This window comes from Oratosquilla oratoria, chromosome 4, assembly GCF_046742065.1.
Source record: "Oratosquilla oratoria isolate Oo_2021 chromosome 4, ASM4674206v1, whole genome shotgun sequence".
Classification (NCBI taxonomy): Eukaryota; Metazoa; Arthropoda; class Malacostraca; order Stomatopoda; family Squillidae; genus Oratosquilla; species Oratosquilla oratoria.
Genome location: NC_134780.1, coordinates 82,246,461 through 82,268,763, shown reverse-complemented (window position 1 = coordinate 82,268,763; position 22,303 = coordinate 82,246,461). Strand labels below are relative to the sequence as shown.

At 39.8% G+C, this 22,303-nt stretch overlaps 2 protein-coding genes across 15 annotated transcripts in view; one reads left to right on the top strand and one right to left on the bottom strand.

The window, feature by feature from the left end:
* The first annotated feature begins 780 nt into the window (after positions 1-780).
* On the top strand, positions 781-12,544 carry LOC143024986 (uncharacterized). Its single transcript, XM_076184542.1, has 4 exons — positions 781-1,123; positions 3,909-4,101; positions 7,032-7,127; positions 9,701-12,544. Exons 1-4 carry the CDS (start codon positions 1,044-1,046, stop codon positions 12,452-12,454), a joined length of 3,123 nt encoding a protein of 1,040 aa, XP_076040657.1. The 5' UTR covers positions 781-1,043; the 3' UTR covers positions 12,455-12,544.
* Positions 12,545-14,997: 2,453 nt separating this feature from the next.
* The window catches only part of LOC143024990 (serine racemase-like), a 56,064-nt gene continuing 48,758 nt past the window's right edge, over positions 14,998-22,303 (bottom strand). For 13 of the 14 annotated variants that reach the window (XM_076184556.1, XM_076184549.1, XM_076184561.1 and 10 more), the window contains exons 8-9: positions 16,335-16,445; positions 14,998-15,310 (exon numbers count right to left, since the gene is read on the bottom strand). In XM_076184556.1, coding sequence (XP_076040671.1) covers positions 15,149-15,310; positions 16,335-16,445 — 273 coding nt within the window. In that variant the 3' untranslated portion in view covers positions 14,998-15,148. The remainder of the gene's footprint in view (positions 15,311-16,334; positions 16,446-22,303) is intronic. The other variant, XR_012966327.1, reaches the window with a different exon arrangement.

Sequence of the window (22,303 nt, the reverse complement as noted above, 5' to 3'; positions counted from 1 at the left end):
CCCTGTAAGTACACGTGATACTTTGGAGAATTTCGCCTGTTATTGGCACAACTAATGTGGGCCAGTACTCCGTGTAATTTCTGGGAGTTGCAGTTTATACTATTTTATCACTGTACACATTATGGTTAACTCTTCTTACACATGTATGATCTTAATAAAAACCAATAGCTAACAGGGGAATATTAAAGGAAACAGGGTAACGTTAACCCTATTTCGGGCGGGTAACCTATCCCTTAGGGTAAAATAGGCAACTCGACCTGGCAGCAGTGTTGCCAACACCTGAAGCCAAGACTAATTTCAGACTTATAAAAGGTATGGAAAAATTGATTAAGAAGAGCTAATAGTCTGGGACAAAGGTGTATTAAAGGGACATAATATGAAACTTAAAAATACTCTAATGACGTTAAGAAATACAAAATTCAGCACAGGTACACTCATTTGTGGAGTAAATTAAAAGACAGTCGAGATATAATTTAATAAAAAAATATATATAACTGGAAATACAGGGATATCATAATTAGATAAATACAGTCAAACAAACCGCCATAAATGCATGTCAACAATGCCCTTGTCTAGTAGTCATTCAAACATTATTCTTGGTTTAAATCTGGACGTGCCAACAGCCAACTGCACAACACATAATGGTGTATCTAGAAACTATATATTGTGCTGAATATACTAAGTCACCGAATGCGGGTGGTTAGAATACTGGTGTATCAGAGTATTACTCAGTGATTCTGATAAACCCTTTTGAAATTGTGGAATTTGTGGCACTTTTATACTGGTTGCCCATTTGGCTATTTCATCCACTTCCGTTGGAATTATATTAATTATTTAAAATTGTAAAACACAACCAACATATTTAAATATTTTACCCAATATGATGTTAATAAAGTAGAGGTTCGAAGGAAAACATCACACGAACACGAATTCTGGAATACAAACAACAGCTGAGCAACATTATCGTAGCGGTTAAAGAAGTCAACCGTTTGAGCCAGTCGAAAATTAATTTTTCTCTTAATTAATAATGCTTTAAAGTCAAGATGTCAATGCACTGCAGCGCAGCTGGATGTAAAGAATATGTTAAAGAAGGAGGAGTATATGGAAGCAAAAGTAATACCGAGTAAGTTCAATGAAATTAGTTTGAAAAAAAGAATGGATTGTGTGCCTTGTAAATTGTTATTCAAATTAGTTGAGCAGCATTTGTTAATGATAATGCACATAATCTTTAGGCAATGCATGTTCAGGACAGCATGATGTCATAAATTTCCGTAAAAAAGTACTTACGTAATGATGTATTTCACTAATGCCTGACCCCATGCCATTTCATTCACTCGTTTTGGTTGAAACAATACTTACTTAGGGTACCACTTGTATATTACTGTGGGTTTAATAATTAATGCAAATATTCCACTGGAAGCATGCTCAGTTTTACACACACTGATGAATGAAATAACATGAAATCACTACTGGGGGTTAGTATCGTTTTAAAACAGACGACCCTTTACTTTAGCCAGGGAAATAAACATTTCAGATTGAAATACGTTACCATGAACCAGTAATTTGTATATAATATTTTCAATGTAAAGGAAAATAAGATTATCTTGTGGGTGTTTATAGGTTTATAATTATTATGGATTAGTTTCCATTGTTTTTATTGGTAAAATTCCAAAAACATGCAAGCATGGATATTTAACACGAGCCTTATTTTGCCCAGTAGCACCTAACCTAACTTAGTTATTGCTTAAGAAAAATAGATCATTCAAATGCAAAAAATAAAAAAAATAAAATATGCATTTGCATGTTCTAGAGCAGAGCTTCCGTGTGGACCTTGTGCTACTGACTTGCAACTAGGAGTAGATGTATTTGGAAAGATGAACAGATTTACAGTGGTGTTTAGTTTCACAGAAATGTGACATTGAATATTCATGATTAACTTTAAGATATTGTTAGGAAATTGTAGATTAGAAAGATACTAAGGCTATCCAAATAATGTGACAAAATATGTGTAACAAGACTAACGGGCTCAGAAGTGGCAAGAACATTGGTATCTATGGAGAAAGAAATAAGTAATCAGAGGATTGTAACATGAAATGAAAATTAAACTAAATATAAGAAAAAACATAGGGGTACATATTTCCAAGTATATGTACATACATATACCAAAGGCTTTTTTCTCCTTACATGGGAGGTAGCCAAAAAAGAAAACGGCATAGAAACCACTCCCACCCATTCCATCCCCTACATACTCCGCTCCCCTCCACCCTCTATCTAGCGATAGTTAGACCCATCCTTGACTATGCAGTACAGTTTTGGTCTCCGTCATACAGAATGGACATCAATTCACTAGAATCAGTACAGAAAAGAAATACCAAAATAATACATGGACTCAGAAATTTGTCTTACGAAGAGAGGCTTAGGCACCTTAACTTACACTCTTTGGAAAGACGCAGAGTGCGGGGTGATCTAATAGAGGTGTTCAAGTGGATCAAAGGCTTTAACAAGGGTGATGCAAATAAGGTCATCATATTAAAACAATAGGGCAGGACTCGCAGTAATGGATTTAAACTGGACAAATTTAGATTTAAGAAGGAAATAGGCAAGAATTGGTTACTAATAGGGTGGTCAACGAATGGAATAAACTCAGTAACCATGTAGCGAGTGCTGAAACTATCAGTTGTTTTGAGAAACGGTTAGATAACTTTATGGATGGGGATGACAGATGGTGATGGATATGGAGCTGCCTAGTGTAGGTCTTATGGTCTCTTGCAGTCTCCTTCATTCTAATGGTCTTGTGTAACAGTGACAGGAAATGGCAAACACACTTGTTATCTGAAAGAGTGCAGAATATCACAAAATAATTCTCTATTTGGAATAAAAAAAATTGTACACTGGAGTCCCTCTAGGAGCAATATTCTCACCTGCATTGTTCAGTCTTTTCACAAGTGATCTTCCTACAACTAATACAACACAGAGATCACTTAACCACTTCAGTACGATGATGCCTACATAGGCATCATGAGGAACGAGTGGATATGGGACGATGCTGCTGTCAGTGTCTTGAATATATATATTTTTTTGTAGTTGTACATGAGTTACCCCTGGATTCTGTGAACTGGTTTGATCACATTTTCAGTGTTTATTATTACTCAGAGTAAAGAGAATGAGTATCACAGCCGTGACTTTATATTTTATAATATGAGTTGTGTGATGAATTGTACATATTGCACCTGATACTGCGTGCAAAAATTTGACTTGTACTGAAGTGGTTAAGTGTTTCTTCCCAGAGAAATTTATATGAGGGCCTGGGAAGTCTTGCAGGGTTGCAGGTTTTCAGTCAGACTTGAGGCAAAAATTCTTATCATTATTCTAGTCCTGTAATTGATACTATTATAGTAATGACATTTGTTGCCCAGAGTTTCACTATGTGGAAAACCCACAGCCTCACAGCAGCTGGCAACAGCCCTCAGACCCTTCAACATATCTCTCGGGAAAGAAACTTTGGACTGTTGCCTGTGTTGTATTGGTGTGGGACTGTTTCTGTGTCACTGGCTGAAAGTAGAAGGAGGAAAGGAGCAGTCACCTTTTGTCAGCTCCCCATGTATGAGAAGGTGCAATACACACAGCTGAAGTTGAAAGATAAATCTTGGACCCAGTCTAGAGATGAAATGTCAGCCCCTCAGGGCTGCACCTCGTGATGGTGGTGAAGGAGTTGATGGGTTTTAAAATGGGTAGCTTGGCTATATCTTGCAGGACCATTTTATACAGGCATTATAGTGATTATAATCTGAACCTTTTTGCAATGTGATCTCTTCAGTACAGTTATTTAGTTCAGTATTGTATTGCCAAACTTGTTTTGAAAGCACACCATCATTCTGATTGCTTGACTAACTCAACATCTATTACAGGTTTTCAAAGGATAAAACAGAGCAAGACCATTGGGGAGATGAACATCTTTGGAAATCTTATAAACAGCTATCAGAAAATATTTATTTCTGTAGCAGTCATGGTGAAGAACACTTGGGTCAGAATCTGCAAATGCAGCCAAATGAAATGTCAAACATTTTTACCGAGTTGACTAAACAACTACAGATGAGTCTGGTAAGTTTTATATTTTGTTTATTAATATACTTTTTTTTACCTTTAATGTAGGTTTCTGATGAAATATTCTTATATTATTCATACACAGTTACTTCTCCAGAACAAGTTTCAAAATCACTATCTATTCATCCCAATACTCTTTCATCAGCCCTATCTGCCATATTTTTTTTTCACCCTGCTCCCCTCACTTCCTTATTTCTCACTCATATCCAACCTTGTAACCCGTACCGTACTCCTCATAATGGCGATGAGGTGTAATAGTGTAATAGTGATCAGCGATGGCATGGTCCAGGCATAGTTATTGGAAGGGATGGGAAGCAGGTTCTGGTTTGTCAAGGGGGTGTTTACGTCAGAGCCCATATTTGCCGATTATCTAAATGTCCCCTGAGGTCTTAAACAGATTGTCCTCAGACTTATGGTGGATCATCCGTTGGCATTCGGGAGGTATTGAGGAATATGGAGGGCATATGTGATCAGGAGGTGGACGAGGATTCAGAGGGGTTTGCTTCATCAGCATCAACATCTGAAAACACTGAGGAAGTAGATGATAGCAGTGAGGTACAGGAGGTACAATAAGGACAAAATGATACTGTAAACAACTTATTTGTCAGAGAACTCTTGAAGAGAAACAAAACCATTTAGACTGTTAGTGGGGCAAAGGATCCAAGGATGGAATGAAAAAACTGGTGAACACATGTCTGGAAGAATAGTGAGCAGAGGGGGTAAAGCTAAAGGAAGATATAAAAATTGTTTTAACTTCCAAAAAGATTCTGATGGGAGTGTAGAGTTTGTGGATTTTCCAGAAGTTGCAGAATTGGAAGCAGTCCCTGATGAAGTGGAGAATGAAGAAGTGATAAAAGCAAAGGAGCTGGAAGTACAAAATTGGCAAAAAAAAGAAAAAAAAGAAAAAAGAAAAAAAAAAGATGTTTATGAGGAGGTGGAAGACAGAGGACAGGAATTTATATGTGGTGTGGGTTATCACAAAAAAGGTGAAAGATGGAAGCCCTATAATCAAGGGATGCCTTGTAGCAAGGGGTTTTGAGGATGACACATTTGGCTTTAGGAAGGACTCCCCAGTTTGTTCTATAGAATCTATCTGAATGGCACTGGCAATGGCTTCTGTTTGGTTGGGAGTGTCACAACCTGGATGTGAGGTCAGCTTACCTTCAGGGCAACTACATAGAACGAGAGGTTTACTTGTGTCCTCCCCCAGTATATTATTGTGGTCAGCTTTGGAGACTGAGAAAGATGGTGTACAGTCTATGTGACATAGCAAGAGCGTGACACTTGCATGTCAAGAGTCAGCTACTGTCTCTGTCAGCTGAGGTGTGTTCACTTGAACCATTCTTGTTTTCTTGGTATTATGGTGGTAAACTTCAAGGTATCATATGTGTATATGTGGATGATTTGCTCTGGATGGGCACTGGGGTGTTCCAGTAGGTTATTGATGTTCAAGGAGAGTTCTGTATTGGGAGCACAGCATCATCTACCTTCTAGTACATAGGTTTGGAAGTGGGCACTACAGCTGAAGGTATAACAGTTGGCCAGTATAGCTATGCCAGTCTGCTCACACCACTGAGTTTGGGATGTTGCAGGTTGGCAGCTAAGTTCAGTGAGCTGTTGGACAATGAGAAGAAGGAATTCCGTGCTCTGATCAGTCAGCTGAGCTGGATAACTACACAAACAAGACCTGACATTGCCTTTGATGTGTGTGAACTGAGTGGACATTGGAAAAATGCCACAGTGGCTGATGCTGTGAAACTCGATAAAATTATCAACCAAGTTGTGGGTGACCATTTTTGCTGTCAGCTGTGGAGGACTGTATAATTGAGCGCTTCTCAGATGCTCCCTTTGGGAACCTATCTGATTGTGGCTGCCAGGGAGGATTTGTGATTTTTCTCAAGGATGGGGAAAGAAGTAGATGCCTGATTTATTGGGAATCAATGAAATGGCAGAGTAGTGAAATCCACATTGCTGAGACCTTGGCACTTGTTGAGTGTGCTGAGGTTGTTTCCTATCTTGGACAAATTATCAGAGACATTGTCAAATGACCTTAGCTTTACACTGCTTGGTTGACAACAAGAGTTTGGTGGAGGCCTTGACTTCTCATGAGGTGGGCTGAGGGGATGAAGAGGGCCTTAGATGCAAGAAGTGTCTTGAACAGGGAAGAGAGATTGTTTGATTTATGGAATTTTTGGCTTGAAGGCCACACAGGGAAGAGAGAGTGCAAAAGATAGGAATGGGTGAAGACGGGGGGGATCACCATTTACTGAAATGGTGGGGGTAATCCAGCTTGAGTTGTCAGGCTCTATTTTGGAAATGCTGTACATTGCAGCAATGTCCTCAGTCTAAGAAGTGTGGCAGGGGACAGAGAGTGGCCTTCATCTACTAGGGCTGAGATAAGTGGGGCATTTAGTGGGTTTTGTGTATAAAAAATGTGTGTGCTTTGACTCAGCTGCTTCTCTTAACAGGAGGAAAGGGCTTTTGGTTATACTCCCATAAAAGGGGGGGAAAGAGGCCCATGATATATGGATAAATATACCATGTATAAAATATTTCATTTACCATCACTTCTTATCATGATTGATATTCTGTTGCAGCCTGAAGGGATTTCTCCCCATCTTCTCTTTTTCTGCATGAGGGGACAGAAATGGTGGGTTGCCAATTCAATGAAGCAGCTTTGTTGTGGATGTGTTGTCTTTCTGCATTACTTGTGACCCAGGGCAGTGAGCAAGATGCAGGGATGACCTGTCATCCAGGAGGAACCAAGAAAAGAGGGAGGGAGGGGTGGTGAATGGGAGTGTAGTATGTGGAGATGAAATGGGTGGGAGTGGATTTATGCCTTTGACTTTGGCTTCCTCCCTTGTAAGGGGAAGGCCCTCGGTATATATATGTATAACTTTTTACTTATATTTTTGTTTGTATTGCAGGTTCAACCTTGTAGTATTACTCTGGAAAAACTGAAGGATGTTACACCAGGAATGACTGTTCGTGTATCACAGCTGAAAAGATCATTACCAGATAAAGTAAGTTTGTATGATCTGCAGACAAAGCTGTTACAATACTGTTGAACATGTTTAATTAGAAGTCAGAATAAATATGATTAAATCTTGCTGTCAATACTCCAGTATGGGGAGAGAGAAAAAAAAAAAAAAAAGGGTGATGAGAAAGAATTGTGAATTGCTCTTGGAGCTGTTCTCCCCTTTCACCTAGCCAGTTACATAGACGACCCCACACTCGCACAACATAGCATCACTTTTTTTGAGAGATCTGTGGCAGGGATTGGGTCAGAAGCAATGCAGCAAGACACAGTATGTCCATGGCAAGGCTGTTTCATTTAATTGGTGAACCCCCCACCCTCTTTGTCCCCTCATGCAGAAAAAGATGAGATGAGAAATCTTTTTGGGCGGCATCAAAATATCATTCACACATACTCCCTCCCCCCTCCCTTCCATTGTTCAGAGCATTATCCATAAACAACCATTCTCCACTGAACTCTATCTTCTGTGTTCTTCATTCCTTCCTCAATAGCTATCCCCCTCTTTCCCAGTACCTCTTTTATCCCACCCATCCATCTCATCCTTGGTCATCCCTGCATGTTCACTCCCTCCACCTCGTTTACTAATCTTTCTTTACTCATTCTTTCCATGTGTTCAAACCATCCCAATATTCTTTCATCAACCCTATCTCCACAACCACCAAATTCCAGCCTCTGGAAACATATTCATAATCATATCACTCACTGCTCCATTAACACACTAAAAGACAACACATTGCTACATGCCAGATCCCCTGATATCCATCCCTCTGAATCCTCTCTCCCATGAAAGGACAGAGTCCACCTGGCCAGACTGCAGTGTGGCCACCACCCAGCCCTTCTAAGCTACCAGAAGAGGCTGGATAACTGCATTGTAGACAACTGCCCAGGATATAACATTTCACCTGTTGTCGTGTGTGGCATGGTTGGAACGAAAGTCATTTGGGTTTTTCTTCTTTAATTTCTGATCCTAGTGTACTACAATAACTGCTGGCAGCCCAGAGGAAAACTCTGGAGGTTGCCAGATTTTCCTAGCTAAAAAGTACAGAAGGTAAAATGGGGCATTCCCCATGAAGGGTTGCCCAATGAAAATCATGGAGAAAGGTGGCACTCGAGGGTTGCCATAAAAGGGGTTTCGATGTGAAGACCATTGTAGATGACCTTTGATCCTGTTTGTGTTGCTTTGCCTTGACGTTGTTTGGAGTGTAGTGACTGATATATGGGTTTTGCCTGGCTGCTCTCACTGTCCCGCGCTTGGCTGAGAAAGCCTCTTGTTGTCTCTTCATACCCAGGATGAAAGACTTGTCCGACGCTTCTCGTAGATGGGGAACTTCTCCTGGTGTCTCTCACAGGGTATATCACACACCCCATACTATTCAGCACATAATGTAAGACTGCATTATACACAATCATGCACACAAACAACACTACACTCTATAAAAGATTTGTGGGGAAACTCCGTTCTGGGCATGGCATACTTTGGGGAGATGGGACTGCTTGGACAGAGTCTAGGGAATGACAACAACTAAAATCTCTTTCCACCCCGACTCTCTTCCTTGTTTCTTGCTCTATCCACTCTAGTAACCCCTACCATATTTCTCAGGCATTTCATCTCAAACACATTTAAACTCTTCCTCTCTTAAGTTCCATGTTTCTGCCCCATACAGTTGTGTTGGCACAATCACCCCTTCACACAATCTCCCTCTTGTATCCATTCCCAAATGTCAATTTCTCATTACACTTTTTAATTCCCCAAGGCATTTACTTGTTTCTCTTAATCTACATTCTACCTCCACCTCCACTCCTCCCTTTCCTGCCACATTAACCCCCAAGTATCTAAAACTGTCTGCTTTCTCCAGTCTCTCCCCCAATACTCATTTCCAATTTGCTGCCATCCTCTCCCCTTGTACATCTCATCACCTTACTTTTACCCACATTTATCTTCAACTTCCTTTTGCACACCTTCCTAGTTATATGTCAATTTATTATTATTATTTACTATTTACCTGTTTGTTTATTATTTAACTATACCTATGCATTTATTTATGTATTTTATTTGTTATTTACATTATTATAGTTTTTATTTATTATTCTATTATTATTATGATTTTTTTTGCATCCGACCTAGATATGGACCAAAAGGTCTCCTGTCGGCATGCTCCGCCTTTGTAATCCTTTGTAACTCCATCACTAACTACCTTCATCCCTTCTCTGATCCTGCGACAAGGGCAGTGTCAACAGCGAACAACAACTGGCTTATCTCTCATTTTTCTCCATTTTCTTTAACCATCTCCAGTCCCTGGCCCATTACTCATGCATTTACCTCTCACCCCACCCCATCCATGTATAAATTGAACAGCCATGGCAACATGACACATCTCTGACGAAGTCTCACCTTTACCTCCATTGTAAGGGGTGAAAAAGCCCATGTTATATATATATTGTCATTTGGTGTCTGCTATGAATCTGTCATTCTTGTTTTTATAGGAATTGAAGCCATCACATACATATGTACTTATGTATATATATTAATTACTATTAATAATTTGTTTTCTCCTTCAGAAATTAACTTCAGGCAGAAATCCAACGAGAAGAAATGGAAAAATATTGAAGAAGAAATCAAACAAGAGACAGCTAAGAAAGGGAAGGCTTCTACTTAAGACAAGGTTAATGAAAAAGAATAATTCCAAGAAGAAATTAGTGAGAAAGATTAATTCCAAGACTGTACCACTGAAAAAGAATAATTCCAAGACTGTACCACTGAAAAAGAATAATTCCAAGACTGTACCACTGAAAAAGAATAATTCCAAGACTGTACCACTGAAAAAGAATAATTCCAAGACTGTACCACTGAAAAAGAATAAATCTAGGTTTAAATCAGTCAGTAAGACTAGTTCTAAAATTGTTTCTCTGAGAAGTAACACTTCAAAGAATAAGTCCGTGAGAAGAACAAGTCCTAGGAAAATAGTGCCTTTGGAGAAAGATTATAAATGTTCCCACTGCAATACCACTTTTGCAACACTCACCAGCCTTCAAAACCATGTCAGAACCCACACAGGCAACAAGCCTTTTGTATGCAAACTATGTGGCACTCAATTTAGTACACAGGCTGGACTAAATAATCATTCCAGAACACATACGGGAGAAAATCCTTTTAAGTGTTCTGAGTGTAAGGCTACATTTCATACCAAAGGTAAACTTGTTGATCATAGTTGGACCGTACATAGAACAAAGCTTCATAAATGTTTAACATGCCAAGCATCCTTCAAAACCAGAGGAGATTTTCGAGTTCACATGAGGACCCACACTGGAGAAAGGCCGTATACCTGTTTTCAATGTAAAGCATCTTTCAGTAGATCCACATACCTCAAAGAGCATATGAGAAGGCATACGGGAGGTCGACCATATAAATGTAAACAATGTCGGCAGGGCTTCATCAGTGCTCGGCAATTGAAGATCCATAGTACTACCCATGCCACTGTAAAACCACACAAGTGTACTCTCTGTGATGCAGCTTTTCCTACCCGAAAGCAGCGCAGAAAGCATGTTCAGACCCAGCATGGGGGAAGACCCTTTAAATGCTCTGAATGTGATGCTTCTTTCAAGAATGGTAATCATCTTAAAGTTCATGGACTGACTCACAGTAATGAGAAACCTTTCAAATGTTTAGAGTGTAGTGCTTCCTTTAAAACTAATAGTGTCCTAAAAACTCATGGATTAACTCATACTAAGGTTAAATCTTACAAATGTTTGGAATGTGATACTTCATTCAAAACAGAGCAACAACTTAGAATTCATGGTGTTACTCATGAGAAATTATATGACTGTGAACATGGTAGTGCAGAATTTATGCAGAGTAGCACGAAGAACCATATTTCAACACACAATGAGGATAATCCCTATGAATGCTTCCAATGTAGAACTGTTTTTTCGAAGCAGACCAGCTTGCAGAAGCATATAATGATCCACACTGGGGAAAGAAATCACAAGTGCCCCCACTGTGATAGTGCACACAATAGCAGCATTGACTTGGAAACTCATATGAAGACCCATACTGGTATTAAGCCCTTCATTTGTTCCGACTGTGATGCTGCTTTTTATCGTATGAAGGGTCTGTCTATACACAGAAAAAGAATCCACAAGAGCGAGAAGCCGTACAAATGTACACAGTGTACTGCCTCCTTCTCCAGTAGCATAAGTCTAAAGAGGCATATCATGTCCCATTCAGGAGATAAGCCATACAAATGCATCACTTGTGACTCGGCATTCATAACAAAGGCAGAGTTGAGGCTTCACACCCGAGTGCATACGGGCGAGAAGCCGTACAAATGTACCTACTGTGACAGGTCCTTTGCCCGCCTCGGCAACTGTCGAGTGCACATCATGAAGCACACGGAAGAAAAACCTCACAAATGCGCTTATTGTGACGCTACGTTCATTCAGGCCAACTCCCTCAAGACTCATATTATGAATCACATGGGAGAAAAATCTTTTAAATGTCCACACTGTGATGCTGCATTCGTCAGAGAAACGAGTCTTAAGGCACATGTACTTATCCATACAGGTGAAAAGACCCACAAGTGCTCGTATTGTGATGCCAGCTTTGCTCAGCTCAATAGTCTCAAAATACATTTATTGACCCACACAGGTGAAAAGCCGTTTAAGTGCACATCTTGCAAGGTCGCATTTAAGTCTAAAGGTGAACTTAAAGCACACACCCGTATCCATTCACAAGACCAACCCTACAAATGCATACACTGCAATATGAGGTTGAGTGATTACAGTAATCTGGAAAGGCATATGAGAATCCACACAAGCGAGAAACCGCACAGGTGTCAGTATTGTGATGCTACTTTCACCTTATATAATAGTTTTAAAACGCATCTCCAAATGCATATTGAGAGACGGCCTCAAAAGTGCTCAGAATGTCATGCTGTATTGAGAGGCATGGCTGAATTGAAAATACATAAGAAAACTCACAACAAGAGAACACTTTATAAGTGTAAACATTGTTATGCTGCATTTTATCATAGGAATTCACTGGATCATCACATGAGAAAACATGTTAAGGAGGTATCTCGTGGACCATTATTTGATGTATCTCAAGGACAGTCAGACACTGACAGTACAGAGGAAAGTAAAGAAGTAACTGATGATGTCATATACATTCAGGATATTGCTGAGGAAACCAGATGTCTTAGTTGGTTAGAGGAGTGTGAAAATCTGGAAGATCATGTTGTCCTCCATATATATAATGTGAATGAAGAACCCAAGGTCTATAGTGGACTTCAGTGGGAAGAACATTTTTCTGCCTAGTTTGCAATGGGTTATGCAAGAATTTAAGAATCTGAAAACAGCATTGGACATTAATTTATACAGATGTTAATAAAGAAATATACTGAAAAATTATTTGATTAACCTCAGATTTCTTATATGCCTGTTTCTTGGCTCCTCAGACATCATTAACTCTGCTACCCATAACAGCCATGAATAAAAAATGGATTTGATGGGCAAAGTGAATGGCCAGCCCCTTGCACCAGACAAAAACCTTGTTATGTTTAATACACACGTGGCTACTTCCCACATAATCAGCCAATCCATTGTTCCAACTCTCTCTTGCAGGAGACCTGTAGCCACCAGGAAAATGACCACGAGTCACTTGGTAAGGGGATTTTGTGTTACTGTACAGGATGGTCCTCTGTCAAAAAGCACATATCGCTTGTTTGCGAAAACGTCGTCATAACTCAAAATATCAAATTTTTCAGGAGAGGCATTTTAAAGTTTCAAAACGCTCTCAATATTATAAAAAGCCCTCAAACACCATAGGTGGAACATTTTTTGGAGCATCAAATACGCCTCTAAAGTTTATAGAAATTGAAACAATCATAATCTTTACTAAGTCTAAAATATTTGTTGGAACAAGTTGGAACATGTAAGGTTATGTCGTTGGGACATTTAGCACTCCCTAGCGGTCAATTTTTGAGCTACAGATATGACACTGATACCAAAAAAATCCGTGTTTGAAGATGAATATGTCTGTATAGATAACTCAAAAATTCAGTTTTTTGAGTTATGACGACGTTTTCGCAAACAAGCGATATGTACATATACTGAGAGCTTTTTCTCCCTTACAAGGGGGTAGCCAAAGTCAAAAGTAGTGACCTGTCTTTGTATCTCGAAACATCTAGTTTGTTCTTAAATTCTTGTATGGTGTTTGCACACACTATTGTTTCATCATTGAATTTGTGTGTGTGTGGAGGGAGGAAAAAGGAAAGAGAGAGAGAGAGATTGCACCAGCACAGCGCAAAAAAAAAAAGAAAAAAAAAAAACACTCACACTTGTATCCCAAAATAAGTTCTTTGAGAGACCATCTAATTCAATTCTACAACATTACCTTTTTGCTCACATTTACCTTTAGCTGTCTCTTTCAATTTCCTCTATATCTGTGTGAACACAAATAAAGAAAATATACAATATCACAACTTTAATAATCCCTTTTCTGTGCAAATTAGACAAATCTTTCAAGCAACAGTATACACTTAAAATGTTAGGCTACCTAAAAATCAACACAATGAAATGAGGAAAGACTAGAAAAGAGCATGGACAGCATAAATGGAAGAGGTGAACTTTAAAGAAAGACCATAAAGGGGATGGCCAAGTCAAAGCATATGCCCACCCCACATCCATCCAAAACCCATTCATTAACCCCTTCGTTACTGACCTGTCAACCTTACGTAAACAAACGTTTCGAACCATCCCATGAATGGCTGGAGCCTTATGTTTGTAAACACAGACACTTGCCACCATGTGGGTAGAAATAACCCAGAAACCGAGACCTTGAGAGCCCTCAATACACACAGCTTATAACTGTGACACATGCGTGTCATGGGGAGCATGCTCGGTTCCTGGCGGGTGCACTCAGCCATGACCCGCAGGTGTCACAAAACACACATCCGGTACTCAAGGGGTTAATGAAGAGTCTTTCCTGTTTCCTGCCACATTGCTCAGATGAAAGGCAATGCAACAAGACGCTGCCTCCCACAGCAGGGCCCATTGCCAGAATTGGTCTACCCTAACTGCTTCATTATATGGCAGTCTCCCCATCCCCTCCATCCACTTGAAAATTTGATGGGGCAGACGAGAACATCCCTTTTGGGCCACATCTATTTACAATCACCCTCCGTTCATTCTTGTCATTTCTGTTCTTTACCATGACTGATAAACATTCCTCTTGCATCTAGTGTCACCTTTACTTCATCCATCTATCCACCTCATTCATGAGGTAGATAGGGCCCTTTGGTATGTATGTACCGTGTCATTTCCCTTTATAATGGAGGTGGTGGCCATGCATGCATCACACATGCACTGAAAGCCTTATCCTCACTATAAGGGGGGGTTGAAGGGTCCCACTGTACCTCAACTGGGTCAAAAACAGTGCTGTGAGACACATCTCCACAGCAGGACCCTACAGATAAAGCTGGTATACCCTGACTGCCTCACAAGAGTGGGCCCCTCCTGATCCACTCATCTATGGGGCAGATGAAAGGAACTGCTATAATTACTTCAAAATATACCATCCTGTACAAATAAAAAAGGGTAATAGAGTTTGAAACAACAACTACTACTTACAGCAACAATAATAATGAGGAAGAAAAGGAGGGGAATTACGAGCTGGATTACTACTACAACTTGTGGAGAATGATAGACTGCAGAAGCAGCTCAGGACAGGACGTATGGTGGGGCAAATCTTGTGTAAAGGTTTTAGTTATAACTATCATGTCCATACTTGGTTTTAGTGTAGATCTTATCTTTTGGGTAAATATATATAAGGTATTAAAGGGTATAAAGGAAACAAATGATTCAAGTGATTGTTTACTGTATGACATGGTATAATAAACCAAAATTAATCACTACAACAAAATGGTGGATAGCATACTAACCTATTTTTCAATCTTGTACACCTACACATTGGTATCCATTTATACAGTTATCTGTACAATCTGAATGAAATTAATAGGTGGTGCTTTTATGAATCCATGGCAGTTGATCCAAATCAACATTACCACCACACAGAATAACTCCAATCTTCTGTAGTGATGCGGCTTCGTCCAATTTTTTCAAAGATTCTATTGCTGCAAATACAGCTGCTCCTGATGCTGCTTCTACTACCAGCTGTCAACAAAAGTTGAGGTTTACCATAATCAGTATATACAAGGGTAATGAGAATGGGTACATAATGAATCTAATATTTCATTCTACTCTACTGCGTTACTTTGTGAAAATAGTAAGAAGCCCCACACAGAAGGCAACAAGAAATGGGCAAAAATAAAAATTAAAATCCTCTAATGGATGACATTTGTTTAAAATTGAATGAAATCCTTTGTGTTTAGCTGTTTCTAGTTTGTTTAAGGATGGCAAGGGATAACCAAGGATCCTGTGATGCTTCAGATAAGCTGAAGCTCTATCTGTGAGTACTGTATGTCTATGTTCAAGATGGTGTGTTATGTAGCCCTACAGCTACTAGCAAGTCCTCAGATCCTCCCAAAGATTTATCCAGAAAGACACGTGTTGTACTCTCCTAATTAAAGTACTGTATACAGAAGGAAGTGCTGTGTCTTGCTGTGTTGCCCCTGGTCCAAATGTGTGGCAGGGGGCAAGGATGACCCTTCATCCACAAGGCCCTTCAATGAGAGGGACAACAAATGGATCTTTGGATGGGTGTATGTTTTGATTTGGTCACCCCCTCATAAAAGGGAAAAAGCCTTTTGGTGTAAGTATGTAAACAGAAAGAAAATTATGTGTATTAGTGTGGGTCACTATTTGTTTACTTTTATATAAAAAATGGAGGAAAGGTAATAAAAACTTATAATCTTAGGTCCAATGAAGACACTGAGTGCCTGCACCTCAAGATACAAGATTGTTAATGAAATTTAAAGGCAAGTGACACAGAGATTAACATCAGTGACATCTGTCTCAAAGGACCACTATATGCTGGCTCCTACCATTGATCCCTGCACCAAGAATAAACTGCTGAGGATGTAATGTGATGCATATTTTATAAATGATAATGCAAGAAAGAGTGAAAGGGATGTCTAAATATGGAATAAAAGAGGTAAGACTTTTTCCTCTCCCATGCCTAACTATTTTGTATTACAGGAGGGGGGAATAATAATAATAATAACAATTATTACATTACCTTCATGCGTTCCCAGACTAATCGCATTCCTCTCACCATTCCATCATCATCAACACTGAATACCACAGACTCGGCAAAGTCACACAGTATGGGAAATGTGAGATCACCCACCTGCCAATAAAAAGTCATTACTGTTATGGACCAAAAAGTCTCCTGTCGGCATGTTCTGCCTTTGTAATCCTTTGTAATTAAACAGTGTACAATTTTTATTTTTTTATTTTTATCTATATGGTAGCCTGGTGGGATGTTCTTATCTGCTGCATAATAATTGAGTGGATGAGGAAGGGGTCTGCCATCGGATGAAGAGGGGTGGGGGTGAGGGGATAAACCGGGTCCAGCTGTTGAACTTTGCTGTGGAAGAGCTGCCTTGCTGTTCTACTTAAGACCCAAGGAGTATGGCAAGGGCAGGGTGACCCTTCATTCCCAAGATGCTAAGATGGAAGGGGTGGTTGAATGGGTTTCATTTGTTTTTATGTGGGTGTGTGGTTTGACTGATCCACTCCTTTTTTCAATTCATCCACTGTCCTGGTTCTCTCCTGCAGGAGATCTGCAGTCCTAAGGAAGCTAGCCATGCTTCAACCTATAAATCACTCAGGGAATAGATGTTGCATTACTATCTGGAAAGAGTATATGTATAAGTGTATTGAAAATGTGCTGGGAATCTCCTGTGTGGTGGTTGCATCTAAGGTAGTTTGTGTCCACTGTTAGGCTGACACTGTGATGGTACTCTTTTAGTATGAGTGTGACCTGAATGTGGGGATACCAGCTCACAATGTTTTGAAACCAAACCCCCTGAAAATCCTGCATCATACAGACTAATCTCACTCCTATACATAATATATAAACTACTGGAAAAGCTGGTACCATCAAGAATGAAATTAGAAATCTCTTATTCTCCCAACCAATATGGATTCAAGGAAAGCCATCTTACTAGAACATTGTTCACAAATATCAAACAACAAGAACTAGGATAATTCAATAAAAAAAACTTCACCAGAAAGAGCAGTTATGGTAGCCATTGATAGTATATTTACCTAGTTGTATTTTATGGGACAGGAACTATGCTCGTTGTGACACATGCTATCTAATGATCATTGAGACAGACATTCATAACAATGACAAGAAGTGGTTAACCAACTTCATAGTAGAAAGACAGTCTAAAGTAACACAGAATAACCAAATCTCAGGAACAAAAAAGCTATACAATGGAGTCTTTCAGGGTGCAATAATTTTATGTTTACTGCTCAATCTCTTCATGAGTCATCTCATAACTCCAGAACAACGAAACGGCAATGCTCTCTCATATGTAGATACATATACCAAAGGCTCTTTCCTCCCTTAGAAGGGAGGTAGCCAAAAAACAAAGGCATAAAATCTACTCCCACCCATTCCATCATCATGTACTCCACTCCAATCCCCACCTCCCTCCCTCCCTCTTATCTTGGTTCCTCCTGGATGATGGGTCATCCCTGCATCTCACCCACTGCCCTGGGTCAGAAGGAGTGTCACAAGACACAGCACATCCACAGCAAGACTGTTTCATTAAATTGGCAACCCCCTCTCTCAGTCGCCTCATGCAGAAATGGAGAAGATGGGGAGAAATCCCTTTGGGCTGCATCAATTTATTTTTCACACACACTCCCTCACCCACCCATCCCCCACCCACTCCCCCTCATGCATCACAGCATTATCCATACACAACCATTCTCCATTCACTCCCATCTTCTGTCCTCTCCTGTCCTTCCTCAACAGACATTTCCCTCTTTCCCAATGCCCCTTTTACCCCATCATATGTATATGACTTGACAATATCAACCCAGCACAGTATATATAAAAAATAGCAACAAAGAACACCCAAGGCTTCTTGAATAAACTAGAATGTTACAATCTGGTGTGTTGTTTTTGATCTGCTGTATCAAACCTGGTCATGATTTGATCAGTTCTATCAATCCAATTGCCAGTGTGCTCTATGCCTTATGTTGGGAGATATTTTTCTTACACTGGGTATGAAATAAAGGCAAACTATAACTACTTTACTTACATAATATAAAATGTATACAGAGTGAACTTACAAGATACGAGGGGTTTGAAAGTCTCCCAACAAAAGACATAAAGCATACTGGCAATTGGATTGATAGAACTAATCAAATTGTGACCAGGTTTGATACAACAAATAAAAAAAATAACATGCCAGATTGTGACAAGAACACTGGGTCAACAATAACAGAATGGAAGTTTCACCCCAGAAATCAAGTGATGTTGTTCCCACCAAACGACCATTAAAAAAAGAAAAAAAAAAAAAAAAAAAAAAAAAAACAAAAAAGGGAAGACCAAATCCTTCCACTGGAAAAAATTCCTAATAATATAGGTCTACATTTGATATTCATAAGATTGACATATAAAGGACCTAACAGAAAGAATCAATAAGAAAACTAATTTATTTAAAATCTTTGCAAGCACTGACTTTGGACACCAGAAAGAAACTCTAATAACCATCTCCTTGGAAGAATCAACAAGAAAACTAATTTACTTAAAACATCTGTGATGGAAATAGTTGTAAGTATATGTTATTAAAGTAAGAATTTCAGTCACAGGTTCAAGAAACAAAGGATTTGCAGTCCTTCCAACCTGGACCAAGCATAGGATCCCACTATGGAAGGAGACTTGAACATCTTTGCACCGAAACCAGGCCAAGCATAGGATGTGCCAAATAAAGTATAGCTAACAGAAAAATTGACAGAAATCCATGAAGAAAATAGATAGGTTTTAAATGACTTTTTGTATGCTGTGCTCACACAAAATAAAAATGAGTTGTGTGTGAGTTCAAGCAAATAGGAGACTTTAGGAAAATTTAATCTAAGAACCAGCTACCATATGGTAATCATGCATGTCATCTGTGTGTGTTCTATATATAAACAGGATGAGCTTGGCACTCACCCCCATGCACACTTTCAAAACTGACATATGAGCAAAGATTGACTAAACTGGAACTACCAACCCTAGAACAAAGAAGAGAAAGAGGTGATTTGTTGGCCATTTATAGAATTATGAAAGGCATGGAAGTCCTTGATAGAGAAGACTTATTAAATTGGGATAGAAGAAAAACAAGGGGACATGAAAAGAAACTAAAAAAGGACAGTTATAGAAGAGATCTGGAGAGAGAGAGAAAGAAAAGCTTTCCACACACAGTGGTGGATGTCTGGAACAAACTAGATGAAACAGCAGTGCAAACACCATACAAGAATTTAAGAACAAACTAGATGTTGCGAGATACAAAGATGGGACACCACAAGCATAATTCCCCTTCTCGGAGAATACATACATACATAAACCAAAGGCTTTTTTCCCCCTTACAAGGGAGGTAGCCAAAAAAACAAAGGCATAAAAACCATCCCCACCCATTCCATCCCTAATAAACTCCACTCCCCTCTACCCTCCCTCTTATCTTGGCACCTCCTGGATGATGGGTCATCCCTGCATCCTGTCCACTGCCCTGGGTCAGAATACAACTAAGTAAATACATACTTTCACCCCTATAACCCCATTGTACCATATGTAAGTAAAGTAAATCTTAAGTTGTACATTGCTTTTATTTCCTCCTGATAATGAGAGAGAAGTCCAAAGAAGGGAAAGTCACAAGAGCCTTAATGTGCCCACAAATAATTTTCTATGTGGCCAAATATGAGCTTTTATTAGAACATGCTAGACTGACGAGTTAAACACCATATGAGGACGGAGTCTTTATTTGTACGACGTTTCGCTTATTACATATTTTTCAGCTGTAATAAGCGAAATGTCGTACAAATAAAGGCTCCGTCCTCATATGGTGTTTAACTCTTCAGTCTTGTCGGCAACTGCTACTTTCATGAAAACATGCTAGATACATGACACCATTGCAAGCACTGACTTTGGACACCAGAAATTCTAATAACCATCTTCAAGCAATTCATAATAACCACCCTTGACTACACCTCCACAGGAAGGTTCCTAACAATCAGCAAGATGAACACAAACAACATACAAACTTTACAGAATGAAGCACTGAGAGATGCACCAAAACCACCACAATTAAATTAGAATATTCCCCATAGAACACAACATGAAAATAACAGGGACAATTCTACACCAAAACCCTGAACACCACATACCCATCACATTGGAGCATATTGGAAGAATGAGAGGCAAACTACTAGATCGGATGAAAGATTTTTTGAAGGAAAGATACATGAGACAGTAGTAAAGGATATGATGTCAAGATGGAGAGCAGTAATGAGCTGAGTTCCACAAGGTTCAGTATTTGCACCAATAATGTTTTTTGTCTATGTGTCAATGACATGATGGGAGGAACAACAAGGTACGCTAACATGTTTGCAAATGATGCAAAAATCATGAGATGATAATATGGTTTAATGTCACTAATTCCCCCCTATTGGGAGGATAGGATGGTGTCCCTTATAGGACTTTGCAGTGTGGAATTTAACGAACTATGCCCTTGGTTCAACTTCGCTGGTGTTTAGGTATTTGGGGTCACATGTGACAGGAAAGGGAGGAGTAGAGGTTAAGGTAAATTGTAGATTGTGAGAAGCAAGTAAATGCCTTGGGGGATTAAAAATTTCATGAGAAAAAGGCATTTAGGAATGGATGCAAAGAGGAGATTTATGAAGGGGTGATTGTGCCATCGGTTTTGTATGGGGCAGAAATGTGGAATTTACGAGAGGCAGAGGAAAAGTCTGAATGTGTTTGAGATGAAATGTCTGAGAAGTATGGTTGGGGTTAATCGGTTGGATAGGGTGAGAAACAAAGAGGCGAGGAGGAGAGTGGTAGTAGAAAAGATGACAGATAGGGCTCATGAAAGTACTGGGATGATTTGGACACATGGAAAGAATAGGTATAAAAAGGTTAGTAAAAGAGGTGTGAAAGGGAAAGGTGATAGTGTAAATTTGAGGGGATGACTGAGGATGAGATGGATGGATGGGGTGAAGGGAGCATTGAGAAAGAGGAGAATGTCTGTTGATGAAGGAAGAGAGAAGGCAGGAAATGGGGATGGATGGAGAATGGCCGAGTATAGATGATACTGTTATCTGAGGAAGGGAAGGGCAGGGGACTGGGGGGGGGCAAGGGGTGTTTATGTGTGAATGATATTTTGATGCAGCACGCTGAAGGGATTTCTCTCTGTCTTCTCTTGTTCTGCATGAGGGGATGGAGAGAGGGGGGGGGTCACCAATGAAGTGAAGTGGTCTTGCTACAGTGGTTCTGACCCAGAGCAGTGGGAGGTATACAGAGATGACACATCATCCATGAGGAGCTAAGATGAAAGGGAGGAAGGGGTGGTGGAAGGGAGTGGCATGGGTGGGAGTAGGTATGTGCCTTTGACTTGGTTACCTCCCTTATAAGGGGGGGAAAAGCTCTTAGTATACAAAGACAGAGATAGAGAGCAATATACAACTCACACATTAATAAAAACCTACAACCTATGCCACACTAAAACACACACAAGCCCTTCAAGTCACTACCAAACTCCAATACTCCACCAACAATCCCAAGACATGAGCACCACAGAAACGGCCCTCCCACATCTGGTATAAACCACGCTGGCACAACTGTGCCCAAAACATCATCAAGCAGTACCAACAATGAATAGGCCTGTCCACAGATTCAACCTGGCCCAGATGCAACCTGTATAGATTCAAACTGGCCCACATGCAACCTGTACACAGATTTCCTTATACTACAATGCTCCATATAAAAATCATGAGACAATAACACTATATATATTCCCTGAGTGACTAGTGAACCCATGCAGAAGTTGCTGCCTATTAATTGAAGGCTGCAGGTCTTCTGCAAGAGAGACCAGGGGCAATGGATTGACTAATATAATCCAGGATTACAACATCTATGCACCAAAAGGCTTCTTCCCCATTTTAAGGGTAGTTCCCAGCCAAGCTATGCACCCGCCCTCCACCTATCCC

Bases quoted from the DNA above. Each gene is read 5' to 3' on its own strand.
- LOC143024986 (XM_076184542.1), top strand. From the start codon at position 1,044: ATGTCAATGCACTGCAGCGCAGCTGGATGTAAAGAATATGTTAAAGAA. The intron at 1,124-3,908 runs GTAAGTTCAATG...CATCTATTACAG, and splicing joins GGAAGCAAAAGTAATACCGA to GTTTTCAAAGGATAAAACAG. The intron at 4,102-7,031 runs GTAAGTTTTATA...TTTGTATTGCAG, and splicing joins AACAACTACAGATGAGTCTG to GTTCAACCTTGTAGTATTAC.